Below are 14,174 nucleotides of genomic sequence, written 5' to 3'. Positions count from 1 at the left end.
AGCTTCGTCCCTTGTATAGGACGTAAAATGGGGGTCCCATGTTTGAGGAGAGCTACATGTACACCTCGAACAAGAAAAAAAGTCCGCCGCACTTATCGAAAAGAGAAGGGGTCCTTATTCTCCAAGCAGAGGTTGGGTCGCAGGGATAGTATTAGCAACTGGTATTAGCTAGAATTTTTTGACAGCTCGCTCCCCGCTCCCACTGTCCCCGCCGCCCAACCTCTGCGGCTTGAAGAACAGGGGTCCTTCCTGGTGTTAGTGCATCAAACCTTATAGCCTGGTCTCCGGGTTGACATCTTCAAAAGTTCGCAGTCTCCTTTTATGTCACTTCTTCCGCAAATGTGGTAAATAGAAAGCAGGTGCGTGCATAATTGCCATGCAATTTCTGAGTGTGCTACAAGAGGGCGCTTTCTATCAATAGATAATGTCTGTTATTATTTCTGATTGCCTTCTTCAGATTTACAGTACTTTGTACTAGCACGTTCCGGCTGATTCTCCGACTTTTAGTTCCTCCCCAAGAGGCGTCTGGTGGAGACAGGGACATTTATCAGCTTCATCTGACTGGCAGTGTGTCCTCACCTGGGGTCGTCTGTCACCTGCCGTGAGCCACACCTGGGGAATTCTCCTGTCCAGACACCTTCCGCCGACACACCTGTGTCCGCAGGAGTCGGGTAACAGTCTCCTACATGCAGATGCTACCGTGGACCGACTGTCTGGAACAACCTACAGCTAGACACACGTACGGCCCCAAATCTGACCTGCTTTGAGAGACTCTTGAAGTAAGAGAAATGACTAAAACCAGCAGACACGGACTATGAAGGCAGAGCTTTCGCTCTACTAATGTTTTATACCGTGTATATGTTCATAGATTTAATAGGACTCGGTGTAATCTGTATCTCTGTTATATTTTATCTGACCCTTACCTCCCTCATGACCTCAATGAAAAGTGGCCTGCAGGCCTATTTCAGCTTCTCATGAATAGATAAAGGTTCAAACAATGTAAGGCTTCTGGCTTGGAGGTGACTGTTAATATGACTTTCATTGACTTTTGTGCGTCTATTCGCTCGGTTTTGATTTTAAACTTTTATTAATTGCGTTTTCTCGTTGAAGGGGTTAGACATCCAGGGAATACGCTGCGTCAAACAGCAGTCAATCACAACTTGAGATCGCCGCCACTTCGTCTCTGTACTTTTATTTATACTTTTCAGATAATGTTATCATCTGGAATAAAAAAAAATAGCAGTTTCTAAAACAAACTGATTTTTTTGATAGCCGTTTCCAAACTCATATCCATTTGCTTAGGTAACGGCTCATGATTTGGCGAAATTGTGTTTTTGTTTTCCCTAAAGTTCAGCTCAGTTCAGTTTTGTATTCTCTGATCTGTGGAGCATCCTAGCTGCACTGTTATGAGCCAAATTAGAATCGAGGTCCAGTCGTCTCTCTATCTAAGAAAAGTTGGCTTGTCAATACCAGTAAACTACAGTGTTGTCAATAAATATTAAGGACAAAAACAGATTGGGCAGGGGGTTGGGTGGGTTGGGTGGCAATGCTCTAAACCAGCAGACCCGCCAAACCGGTATTTGGGAAAGTAAAAACAAATTAAAACAAAAAGCTATATTTCCTATGATTACTAAGATTCAGTCAGAATATGTCTCCATACAGAATATGTCACATGTACAGTAAATGGAAATCTATTATAACTTATTAAAGTGTAGGACGATATTGCATTTCACTTTTATTTTTGAGAAAAAAAATTCTCCGTGCCAAGACATATTGCAGTATCAAACTTTCATCCGAAACAAAGGAGGTTAAAAATCACCTTGATATGAACAACCAATAATGTCAACCTGGGTATTTTCCTGACGTGTAAGGCCTGTGTGGATTCCGCGGTTTCAATTTTTTTGCGAAGTTTGACGAAACAATAAAAGTTTGAATTTGTGGACTCTGACAGATGCGCGACTGACCGGCGCCTGGAAACCTTCCCGACACGCACTGCGAGTTTAAAGTCACATGGGCGGTTTTCCTCCGAAATCCTTCCGTCCGAAAATAGAACCCCAGAAGGCTGTCAAAACTGCACGATTCAACGCTTAGCGACAATATTGCATCAGTGCAGCATATCAAATATAAATAATTTATTCGTTATGTGTATCATTCCTGTACTCGGAAGGTCGGTGCGAATTTAGAGAATTTTTGGAAGATTTTGGCGGAGGGATTTGTTAATTTAAGTCCATGAGGAAGCAGACGCCATGATGGCTGCCAGATCGTGAGGAAGTCCAGTCTCTGCGCGGAAAGTGGCCACGATCGCCAGTCCCGACACGATCGGACTGCTGTACGACAGATTCCCGACGGTTTGACAGTTCAGCTGCCCCAGAACGGACTCTGGGAGGACCGGGACTGCGGGTTTTCGCTTCCGGAGGCGCCGAAGTCGCGGAGGAGAGTTCCGATCCTTGCGGAAGAGCTCGGTGGGGGAAACGAGGTCGCCAGGGCAAGCCGAGGGCACAGCCGGCACCATGGCCAACACTCTCAAATCGCTGGTCTCCAAGAAGAAGAGGAGATTTCAAGAAGACGGGTTCGACTTGGACTTGACTTGTATCCTTTGCTGTCAAGGTTGTTTTGTAGCGCAAATCGCGGTTTCCTCGCACAGCTTCATAGGAGGCAGGTAGGCGAAACCCCGTTTCTGCTTTCGGTAGAGGAAAGAAAAATGTCCAGTAGTAGTACTCATCGCGAACGTTCCTCAAGCCTTACAGCACGGCAGCGCTAAAATCCCGGCCCTGTGTTGTTCTGGGAATGAGTTGTGTCAGTTGTCATGTTGTGGTTTGAGGCAGGGAGGAGTCAGTGTTTACCTAACCTGACTTACGCACGTGAGAAATCTGGGATCGGGTCTGACTTCCTCTCATGACTTCCCCCTCCCCAAAACTCGCCCAAATCTGTGTCCTAAATAACGCCACATCTCACACAAACTAAGCACCACAATCACAGGGAGAGAGAAAGATTTCGTCTGGTGTGGAAAAATTAGCTTTAGGTCGTGTTTTGACCCGTGGATTCCCTACGCCCACACAGAAGTGTATAGAAGTGAGTGCAGAGCTAATTTTGTGGTTTTTAGGAGGGGGCTGTGGTGGATTGGGTGATGGCTAGAGTGGCAACCGGTGGTTTCTCCTGAGAGGGCAGCTGACAGGTCTGAAAGTAAGGTCACACTCGTGTTTGAAGGTACATGACATGGACTTTCTCCAAGCCTTAATCTTGAGAATGGGATTTAAGACACTTTCAGATAGCCTCTCTGTATCAGTACCACCCTCCAGTGTAACACACCAGCTTTGCGAGCATGCGGTGCAACAGCAGCTCATTATATATTAGGCTGAATGACATGTCACACCTGATCTTTGCACACCTTAGCAGGTGCTGTTTCAAGCTACTTGTATCTAACAAAGATGCCTGTATTGTATTTGGTGGCAATGTGGCTTTAGTTCGAGGGCTTCTAATGGCCAAATTTCGCTGTTCAGAGGCCAAATCAGGCCCTGACAGCGAGAGATTGCAGAATACAATCCAACTTTTCAGATGCTTCCTTCCAAGCCAATCCATGAAATATATTGCACAGATTAGTACATGCTGATGTTGGTGGCACGATTCTGATCCTGCCCCAGAAAGAAGTGCTTTACTGCGATGGGGAGCCATTAATTATGATTTGCCAGTGGTGAGTAGTAAAGTATGGCTCATTACTCCTCAGATGGATGGTGCAAGATACCCATCATTAGGGACGAATTATTGCATGCCTGCACACATAAATGACAAGTCTTTTGAGATGTCATCAAAAACGATCTTCAGAAGCATTTCTTGTTGCAACAGGTTGACAAGAACTCCTACCTGGCTGTAAACACTCTACTCTACCAAGAGTTTTCACTTGACTGAAGTTGACAATTTATAGGGAAAAGGTACCATGTAGTCAAGCATCTAGACCCCATTGTACTGGTCAGGCCCAATACTCAATAGCTTGAATAAGCACTAACACCTAGATACAGCGAACAGGTAGTGTGTAACGTTGTAAACAGAAAGCAGTTGCTGATGTTGTAAAGAGAAGAAATTTCCCTTTTGTTCCATCACAATTGTCATGATTAGGAGTAGGAGTAGAGTCTACTGTAATGCTATTGTTACAAAACAGTGAGATTTCTGTCTTATTTGAACACAATTGATTTGTTTGCAAGATTTACTCTTTGATTGTTTGAAAGATTGACACCTTGTTGATCATGTCTAAAGACCAAAGAACAGTTATTCCAGGTTTACTAGTGTTGTGTTTAACAATAGTTTTGATACAGTTTGAACATTTAAGAATTTAGAGATTCTATAGGCTATACAGTATTACAGGTGTCAGTGCAATGCTGGTTCTGTGTATAGAACAGTAAATGATTTTGCAACTTGCGCAGTGCTTTTACTCCATGCTGCTTGCATGATCTCGGTTCAGTACTGGTGCTGAAAGTGAGAAATGTGACATTTTAGCACCCTGCTCTGTCTAAACACTGCACCACTCCTGGAGAGAGAGATGTCTGTTGATGATAGAGCCTTCATGGATGCTTCAAGTTCCTCTCATGCATTCTTTGTTTCTCACCAAAGTCAAACCTCAGTATTATTAATTTAACATTTTATTTGTCATTGTGAAGTGCTTACGCAGTTTAGCACAAGAAAATTTGCCACTCTCTCTCTCTCTCTCTCCAGTTTAACGTCTGTTGTTCCCCGTCTTGCGAGGCTTGGATGTTGCGGGATGTTGTTCAGATCTGATAGTGATAGAGATAGATCAGGCAAAAAACAACATCTCGATTTAAAATTAATTCACGGAATTCTGGGTTAGGTTCTTGATCCCTGTTCTGAGAAAAGTTGTCTTTTTGCTGTGCTCCTCCCTGGAAAGGGAGATACATGTACAACAATGTAGTACACTACAGGACAAAGATAGACCGGGGTCCTGGGAAAGTATGGACGTGTTTACAAGGAAAACAAGGGTTTGTTTTGAGAGCGGAGCTTGTTGTCCAGCCTCTCATTTACATGTATCATCCCAGGCAAGAAAAATTGTGGGGGGAGGGGCGACTCCACCCATGTGCTTTGTGAGAGAACCATCTTCTGCTGAGGTGCAGATTAGCAAGGAAAATAAAACCTGTGTGTTGGAGCTGGGGACGGCCTGCTGAAATAACAGAGCAGGCTGAGACGCTGGGAATTACTGTGTATCTGGAAATGTTTGTGACAGTTTTATTTTTCTTTGCATCTAGTATTCTACCATGAAATCATGACAGTGTGAATATGCATTTGTATTATGATTTATATGATTACTTATGTGTAACAAATTAATGTTACATAACTTTGAACCTCAAACTCAGAATACCAGAAAAAAAACTCCCTCTATAACTAACGAAATTAAATCCCCTCAAAAAAGAATCTCAGCATACAGTAGTACACTGTGGTGTTCTTGGTAGGTTAGTGGATGGTTCTGTAGATATCTATAAGCAGGAAGAATCAATAGATGTCACAGAGGGTTGTAAAGATAAGTTTGCAGTGATTTAGAAGTAGCTTGCCGTCATCTGTTTCTCAGATTCTGTGCTTTGAGGTTGGGGGTTCAAGTCCTGGTGCTGTCATACTTATTCTGATCAGCAGATCCACTCGTTTTAAAGTGGTTGCAGTCAAATTTCCCAAAGTTAGAAATTACTGTTTAGATAAATAAACAGACACCAGATCCTAATCTCCAAGCAGATCCTATGGTAGCATAAGATAGTATCAAAAACTGCCACAGGAGTGAAGCCGACCAACAAGTGTGTTTGGCAAATGTACACCTCTTGGCTGACTATACTCCTTGGCCAGTTTAGTACCATCTTAATATTCTTATGCCACGGTAGGATCTGTTTGGAGATGAAACATCCAGGGCAATTTTACCGCTACTGCGAAAATAAAACTCAGCGAATTTAAATGCATTTACAGTACCTCACCATGCATACTAAAAAAGTAAAACAATGAGTGAGTTGAACATCAAGTTGAATCCGGTTAAAATGAACCGACACAAATCAATTTTGAGGGTATGAACCAATCCAATCTTCTCGTACCAGATTTTCTCCCATCTAATCCTGTCGGATCTCAATTTCTGCTTATATCAATGTACAGATGATCGTTTTAAGTTTAATGCAGAGATTGTCACAAGTAGCACAGGTTTGACTGTATGTCAATAGCCAAGTCTGGCGGTATCTACGTTAGTATGCACAGCTACAGGAATTCCACTGCTGCCCGTAGCGACAGGTTTCCCCCTCTCGCTGTGATTGACAGCTGGGTCTCCGTGGAATTTTATACGGGGAGATTTTATGAGCACTATTTGCCTTGGGTGGACCAGGTAATGTGCACTGCAATCAGAATATCTGCCAAGGGCAGCGAAAGGGCTGCTTGTGACCGGCGGAATCCATTCAACCTTTTTTTTCGAAGGTTAGGCCACAGCAAGTAAATTTTATGGATGACATTCTATGCAGGCTGCAAAACTTGTGAGATAGGGTGAAAAAACAAATAAGATGGGGCATTTTGGTAACTTTTTGTCATGTTGACCAACCTTATGAAGAAAAAGTTAGTTTTTTCTGGAATCAGGCAAAAATTAATGAGCTGATGTCATCCATAAAATTTACTTGCTGTGGCCTTACAGGTGGTCTCGGAGTTTGTTTCTTGACATAGTCTACCAAAGTCTACCAAAAAGTCTTCTGGAAAAACTTTAATATTTTCCTGACATCTTAAGGAACAGAAATGCTTGCATTTTAAGATGATGTTTGCACAGTTTATAATTCAATATGACACTTTTTTCCTACTGCTTTTTTTCCATCATGGATTTGGTACATAGGTCCACAATAGGGAATACAATCTAGTTAAACCAGTGAGTCAGAAAACTCCTGTGTGATACCATTTGCAGAAGACTTGATTTGACAACGCCGTAAAACGGCCCATTTCTGCTGCATGACAGACTAGGGAGCCGACGGGAACAGACGTTCTATTTCTCTCCTGGGATCAAATTTGCGAGCTTCTCGGGAAGATTGGACGTAATGTTCAATATGGAGCCAGGTTTTACTGTCTGGTTAGGTGTAGCCGATGTGTTGGTGCCATTAGTGTGCAGAGGAACTTGTAAATGTTCTTCAAGTGCCAGAGTTACCGACCTAGGATTGATGTGTTCAAAAATTTATACTTTCCCAGAACAATGAGAGTGGAATTTGTTATCACCAAGTACAGTAGGGGTATCTTCTCTGGATAGTTTTAAAGAACGCTTGCAGATATATGTGCAAAGGTTAGGTGTGACGGGTCCTTCGGTGTAATATAACCAGCTGCTGCTGCGCCGCGTGCCTACAAAGCTGGTGTGTTATGCCGAAGGGCGGTTATACCGGCTATATAGATACAGGTACAGAAATACTGCACATCAAACATGGAGGAAGACGAAACACCTTTGATTTCAAACTGCACCTTATGTGATCTCGAAGGAAAAAAGAGCTGTTTGAAGAGGCCACTAAATTCAACCCAAATTTCTCCACTTTCACATGGGGGTCAAGACGAAACATATTTTATTTCAAACTGCTCCTTGTACGATTTCGAAGGAAAAAGAGCTGTTTGAAGAGGCCACTAAATTCCACCCAAATTTCTCCACCTTCACCGACCAGAAGAAAACAATTCAACTCATAACATGAAAAAACACACATTACAGAAAAGGAAATCATTACACTACAAATAATTAATTTTTTCTTCCCCTTTTTGCACTGCAGTATTATGTAAACTGTGACCTTAAAACAGTGAGAAAACGTCCTCTTCCTGCCGTGAACATAAGTGAGTTTACAGTTTGGTGACATTTCCATACATTAATATAATTATGATCCGAGGAGGGTCGAGCAAAAGGTGAGATTTAATCAGGCTAACCGACTCGGCAACCCTGGTCTGTTATGGACCCGATTATTCGCTGATTTTATGCATACTTTTGTCGTACATCAATAGACGTAGAAGTTGTGTCGTGAGCACATGAGTTAGAGTGATACATGGTGTATGCTGGGCTAGCCTGGATACCAGAACCCCAGCCCGATATCAGTATCTGCCTTGCAGGGTCTAACTCCAGGGCTCGAAATACTTTTTTCTGCATACCTGCACTGGTGCAGGTAACATTGAAAATTACCTGCACCACTCTTAAGTTAGGAAGTATGGGTCGTACTAAATTGCTCAGGAACCATTGCTATTTTTTCTTTTATACTTTATAGGTGGTAACAGTCAATGCAGCTAACAACACACCACATACACCATAAAACCCATTACATGGACCAGTGCAGGTTAGGTGCAGGTAGACACCAGAAATACCAGCACAGCTCCAATTTTACCTGCACTAACCTGCATATGCAGGTGGTATTTCGAGCCCTGAACTCAGCTGACCTTGGAAATAGTCTGACATACAGGCTATTGCAGGGTCAGAAATTCGTTTTTGGCAACAAATGCATAACGCATCATATTTTCTCATACCTCACCCAGCCTGGATACCAGACCCCCGGCCCGATCTCAATGTCTGTCTTGCAGGGTCTAACTAAGTTGACCTGCGTAGGCCCTGGAAACAGTCTGGCATCCAGGCTATTGCAAGGTCATGAAATTCGTTTTTGGCAACACATGCATAACGCATCATATTTTCTCATACCTCACCAAGCCTGGATACCAGACCCTGGCCCGATCTCAAAAATATCTATGTGTAGATATTTTTGAAATCAGGCTTGGGTCTGGTATCCAGGCTATGCCCATCCTCCTACGCACGGTCCCCAACCGGCTAATCGCCTATGTGGGGACCCTGCTATCTGAAGGGCCACCCCCGGTTACTGACCGCCCTGCTTATAAATATCAATGAGCTTACCCTTATATGGGAACCAGGCAATCAGGCCTCAGCGAGATCCCTTTTGAAAACTGACAGGCTATTCTCTGATTGGCTGACAGCTGGTTTGTGGCGACGCTCACAGTAACCGAGAGTGGTCTTTCAGATAGCAGGGTCTCACGGTTGGGGACCGTGCGTAGGAGGATGGGCATAGCCTTGCCTCACTCTGAGATTTTCCGTTCTAACTTTTACTGTTAGAACGGAAACTGAGTTTTTACTGACAACGGAACTGAGTTTTTACTGACAACGGAACTGAGTTTTAACTGACAATAGGCTATAGGACCAGTCCATGAGCATGTGTCTTTGAAACTTCACTTTTTTATCTGCAAAACAGAAGGGAACAGAAGGGGAAGATAACCTTTAGCCTTCCTGTGTCAATACACCCCTAACTAGGTCACTGGATTTTGTACGACTTTTCTCCAGTTTTCACAGACAGATTTACATGATAATATATGATGTGTGCAATATGCTCTGCAATCACCCCAGGAATGAGGTGCTTAATACTCTACCACAAGATGTATACAGAGTCTATTGAGTGGGTTTGCCATTTGGGCTGTGGTTTTCTGTGTTTGGAATTCCTGACTGGTGCAGAGAGTTTGTGCTCAGTCATTGTTCTGATAATCCTCTCAGTCAGTCCTGTGGTTCTTGTTGTGGTTAGGCCTACTCACTCACTCACACTCACTCTCGTTTGTTGTTCCCCATCCTGTGGGGGTTAGACGTGCTTGCACGTAGATGAGGGGGGCTATGAAAAATAATGTTGTGTTTCCTGTTTCTTTGTAAACTGTACATTCGCACAATACCTGAAATGCATGAGGACACTTATATTTTCAATGTCAAACTTTAATCCTGTGCATACTGGTTACAAATCTATGGATACATTTATCTTTAATTAAATAGGGCAAGCATTTTTTTACTTGAAGGAAGCAGGGTGAATAAAACTTTTAACTGGAAACTTTGTGACTCCACTGCCCAACCACAAAAAGGCTAGAGTTGGCAGGTTTTTCTAGGGTAACACTAGCTCATCTTAATCTGCAGGGTAACCTAAATTCGTTGTTTAAAAAAACTTGGTATTTAGATATTTCAGCTCAACGTCGTGGTTTTAACTGTCAAGATTTTAAAAATATTGCAATATGAAAGTACCTTCCATCGACATAACGATTCCCAAATACCCTTATTTTTATATACAACGGATATAGGTTACCCTATGGATAAAGGTGAACTAACATTAGGTCTGGAAACAGGAAACACAACGTTTTTTTCCTAGGCCCAAGGATGGAGTTCCGAACATCAGAGGAGCACAGGGCTTGAAATGCATGTTTTTGTGTCCTTGTCCGGAAGCAAGGTTGAGATGTAATTTCAAACACAAAAATTGGACAAATTTTTAACTATCCAACTTCAGGCTTTCTCAAGAAATGAACTTTCGAGCTGCTGCACCAGTGCTATTTGTCAGAAATTTTACCTGCAGTTCAGTAGAATTTCTGCCCTTTTACAACTTTTTCCAACAAATGAAATCTTATTCATAGCTTCTTGCATAACTATGTGATAACTACTGGCTCTTGTATGCTGCTGCATAGCTGGATTGCTGTTCATGACAAAGAAAAAGACTTTTGTTTGATAAATAAAATGACAAGACCAATTGAGAAAAGGTCGGATGGGTACATGTAGGATTTTCGAAACATATTTTTCTTGAAAACTATAGACAAGTAACGTTAGTTGACCTTTATTCGTGGTGTACCTATATTCGCTTCTTTAAAAATCCACAGCATATAGAGATTTACATTGTAAGTTTACCATCAGTAGTACCCAGCAAAGTTTAGAGACTCAAATGTTCAGAACACTGGCAAAATACTTTATTAACGTAACGGCGTTATCTCCCTAAAAGATCTACTGTTTTTGAAAGTAATGAATATAGGTACACAATGAATAAAGGTCAGCAAACGTTATAGTGGACAGGCTTTCGACCAAAACAAAAATGATGTTTCTTTCAGTTCACAACAGATTGCTTTTTCTTGCAAAACTCAGCTGATTTCTATAGCACAATACCTGTCAATCAGGATTATAGCCTCCATATTTGGCAGGAAGAATATCAGAAGAGTCAACAGAGGTCATCTACATGTAAAACAGGACAGAAGATTTCCTACACTTTTCCAGAACATTATCTTCTTACGAATTCATAATCATTCATTTTGATATTTGTATTTGAAGAAACTTAACATAAAAGCAAAAATGTACTAAAGAGGGCTGGATATTCTATTCACCCAAAATGAGTTGTGCACCTATTTTTTTACTTTTGGTGCCCTGTTGCACCTAGATATAGCCTTGGTACCACCCGGAAAGTAGTTCGCTCCGGTGTTCATTATATAAAAAAAAGTATGATATACAGTCGCTTCTAGCTCTGACATTCATTATACACTGTATATATCGCTTCTCTGCTGTTCCGTCTGGGATCCCAGACTGCATTGACGTCCGGAATCGTCCAAATTTTGGACGCAGGCGCTGGAGTTTGGCTGTAAAGGCCCTGGAAACAGTCTGGTATCCAGGCTAACCAAGGAGTTATGCAGTATCCAGGCTAACCAAGGAGTTGTAGTTTGTAGGCCCTGGAAACGGTCTGGTATCCAGGCTAACCAAGGAGTTATGCTGTATCCAGGCTAACCAAGGAGTTGTAGTTTGTAGGCCCTGGAAACGGTCTGGTATCCAGGCTAACCAAGGAGTTATGCTGTATCCAGGCTAACCAAGGAGTTTGGCTGTAAAGGCCCTGGAAACTGTCTGGTATCCAGGCTAACCAAGGAGTTTGGCTGTAAAGGCCCTGGAAACTGTCTGGTATCCAGGCTAACCAAGGAGTTTGGCTGTAAAGGCCCTGGAAACTGTCTGGTATCCAGGCTAACCAAGGAGTTTGGCTGTAAAGGCCCTGGAAACTGTCTGGTATCCAGGCTAACCAAGGAGTTTGGCTGTAAAGGCCCTGGAAACAGGCTAACCAGAAGGTAGAACTGGACCTCACAGCCCAGCTGTTTCCCCTCCACCTTCCTGGGCCTATTTATAGCCGTGTTCTGGTCTTGATTAGGTTTGTTCCAGATAAGATCTCCAGAATATATCAGGCTTGTGGGTGACAAAGTGGGGGGCTGACAGGACCTATTGTCCCAGCTGAAACTCGACTCCTTCCCAAACATTATTGTGTCTGTGGCTGCAAAAATGTGAAGATTAGCCTTGGTCTTTCAGGGCTCGAAATACTTTTTTCTGCATACCCACACTGGTGCAGGTAGCATGGGAAATGCCTGCACCAGACAAATTTTACCTGCGCCACACACGAGTTTCGGAAGTATTTTATCACACTAAAACTTGACTCCTTCCCAAGCATTATTGTGTCTGTGGGATGTACTTCACCTTTGATTGGTTTAGGGAAGATGTGAAGATTACCCTAGGCCTTGAAATGTTCAGGGGAGATTTCTTGTTGACCCAATGTGTGAAATACCCACTTGTTTAGTTGCGCAGTGCACCCACCTTTTGCTTGGCACAACTCACTGCTGAACTCTGGTTGCGCATCGAGGTTTTAGGCCTCTGAACTCGATTTTGCAGCAAATTTACTTGGACGAAGAAAAAATAAATGGGCAGATGCAGCTCACACATGCACACGAATACACCCTCGCTCCCGTAATCTGTCAAAATGTAGAAATAAACCAGCACCAACCAAACAAATAGAGAAGTTACCACTTTTCCACTATTCTCCACCCATAGTCAACTTGTTTTAGTGGGCTTGAAACGTACAAATCATTCCAAAATAATCTCAGAAAAAAATTTAGGTAGATTCAAGCCTTTACTTCAAATTTGTTCAAATTCTTTTTAAGTGAACTGTAAATTGTTGCCAAGATCTAGTATCTTTATTTATTTTTGGAGAAATATACCAATATTGATATCGTACTTTGCAAGTTGTTCTGGTTTTCTAAATCATCCCCGTCGGCTTTCCAATTTTAAGCTGAGCAGTTTTTCCTCCACTCTTGCACAAGTAACAGCCCCTCCCCACCAATCAGGCTGGTCATTTACAGGTGGATGCTATCCTGTGCCACCCAGTCAATCAACCCGTACATTTACATGTGGATGCTATCTTGTTGAAAGGTCATTGACCCCCAGTGTGTGTCTTGGCCCTTTTCCACCATAGATCAAATTTGACCTTGAAACACAGGCATGTTTGTTATGTGACCTTCCAAATATGTGTGCACCCCTGTTATTAAAGTGGTAGCTGCCATGCAATATGTCAATTATGACATTTTCTAAATTCAATTAGATAAAGGGACTAGTCTACTGAACAAAGAGGTTTTTGTTTACTCAACCTTTATTAAAATGTTTTATATAGCCTTCCCGATGTTGGCCAAACCCCTCTGGCAGAGTGGTAGCTCCTGCACAGTGGGTCTGTAATGAGACTTTCTGGACCAGTACACTTCTGGACAAGGGTGTATTGTTCGATCTGGTGGTTATCAGCCATGACAGTGAGTTGGCCATGTGTCAGGATATGGGACCTCGGGGCGCTGAAACGTTCGCCTTCCCGTCTTTGCTGGTTTCTGAGAAATCCCTGTCAGCAGGCTTTTAGTTAGGATTTTATGATAGGGAGTCCAAACTTATTGGTGAGTCGTGGTAAGAGACTATTGTAGGGGGGGGGGGGGGGGGGGGGGGGTCTGGGAACATCCCCCTTCCCCGGGGGAGAGTTTTTGGTGGTTTTAAGTTAAAAAAAGGGGCTTTTTTGGGATCCCCAGGGGGAAAAAAACTGTTCCCGAGGGCCCAGTAAAAAAATGGGACCCCCGATGACCCGGGAGCATCCCCGGGGAAACAAAATTTCCTGGTTGGTGGGCGAATTTCCACCTTTTAAAGCGCCCCGGGGCCTCAAAATTCCCGGTATTCTAAAAAAAAGGCGCCCCGAAGACCCATTTACCCCTGCCTGGGTAAAAACCCGCCCGTCAAAAAAGGAACCGGGGCCCCGGAAACCCGTTTTGCCCGGGAAGGCCCTGTGAAAAGACCGGCCCCATATCCCCGAATGGGAAGGGTATTTGGGTTCCCCCACATACTGTAAATGCCGAAATGTTCCCGGGTTTCCCGGGGACCCCAAACTTAAAACCCCCGGGGAAATTTTTCCCTTAAAAAAAGGGACCGCCGGCTATGGGGCCTCCCCCAAATAAAAACTCCCCCGAACCCCTAATTTTCCCCCTCCCGGGAAAGAAAATCCCCCCCAACCTAAATGGCTTTTCCGGACTTTGGGCCCGGGAGGCCGTTTTGCTGGGAACCCCCCGGGAAA

At 43.2% G+C, this 14,174-nt stretch overlaps 1 protein-coding gene across 2 annotated transcripts in view; it reads left to right on the top strand.

The window, feature by feature from the left end:
- Positions 1-2,179: 2,179 nt before the first annotated feature.
- Positions 2,180-14,174, top strand: part of LOC118411114 (phosphatidylinositol 3,4,5-trisphosphate 3-phosphatase and dual-specificity protein phosphatase PTEN-like) — a 40,845-nt gene continuing 28,850 nt past the window's right edge. The window contains exon 1 of one of the 2 annotated variants that reach the window (XM_035813150.1): positions 2,180-2,589. In XM_035813150.1, coding sequence (XP_035669043.1) covers positions 2,511-2,589 — 79 coding nt within the window. In that variant the 5' untranslated portion in view covers positions 2,180-2,510. The remainder of the gene's footprint in view (positions 2,590-14,174) is intronic. The other variant, XM_035813149.1, reaches the window with a different exon arrangement.

The sequence above is a fragment of the Branchiostoma floridae genome, chromosome 3, assembly GCF_000003815.2.
Source record: "Branchiostoma floridae strain S238N-H82 chromosome 3, Bfl_VNyyK, whole genome shotgun sequence".
NCBI lineage: Eukaryota > Metazoa > Chordata > Leptocardii > Amphioxiformes > Branchiostomatidae > Branchiostoma > Branchiostoma floridae.
Note: the sequence above shows the minus strand (reverse complement) of the source record. Positions and strands in the feature narration are given on the sequence as shown.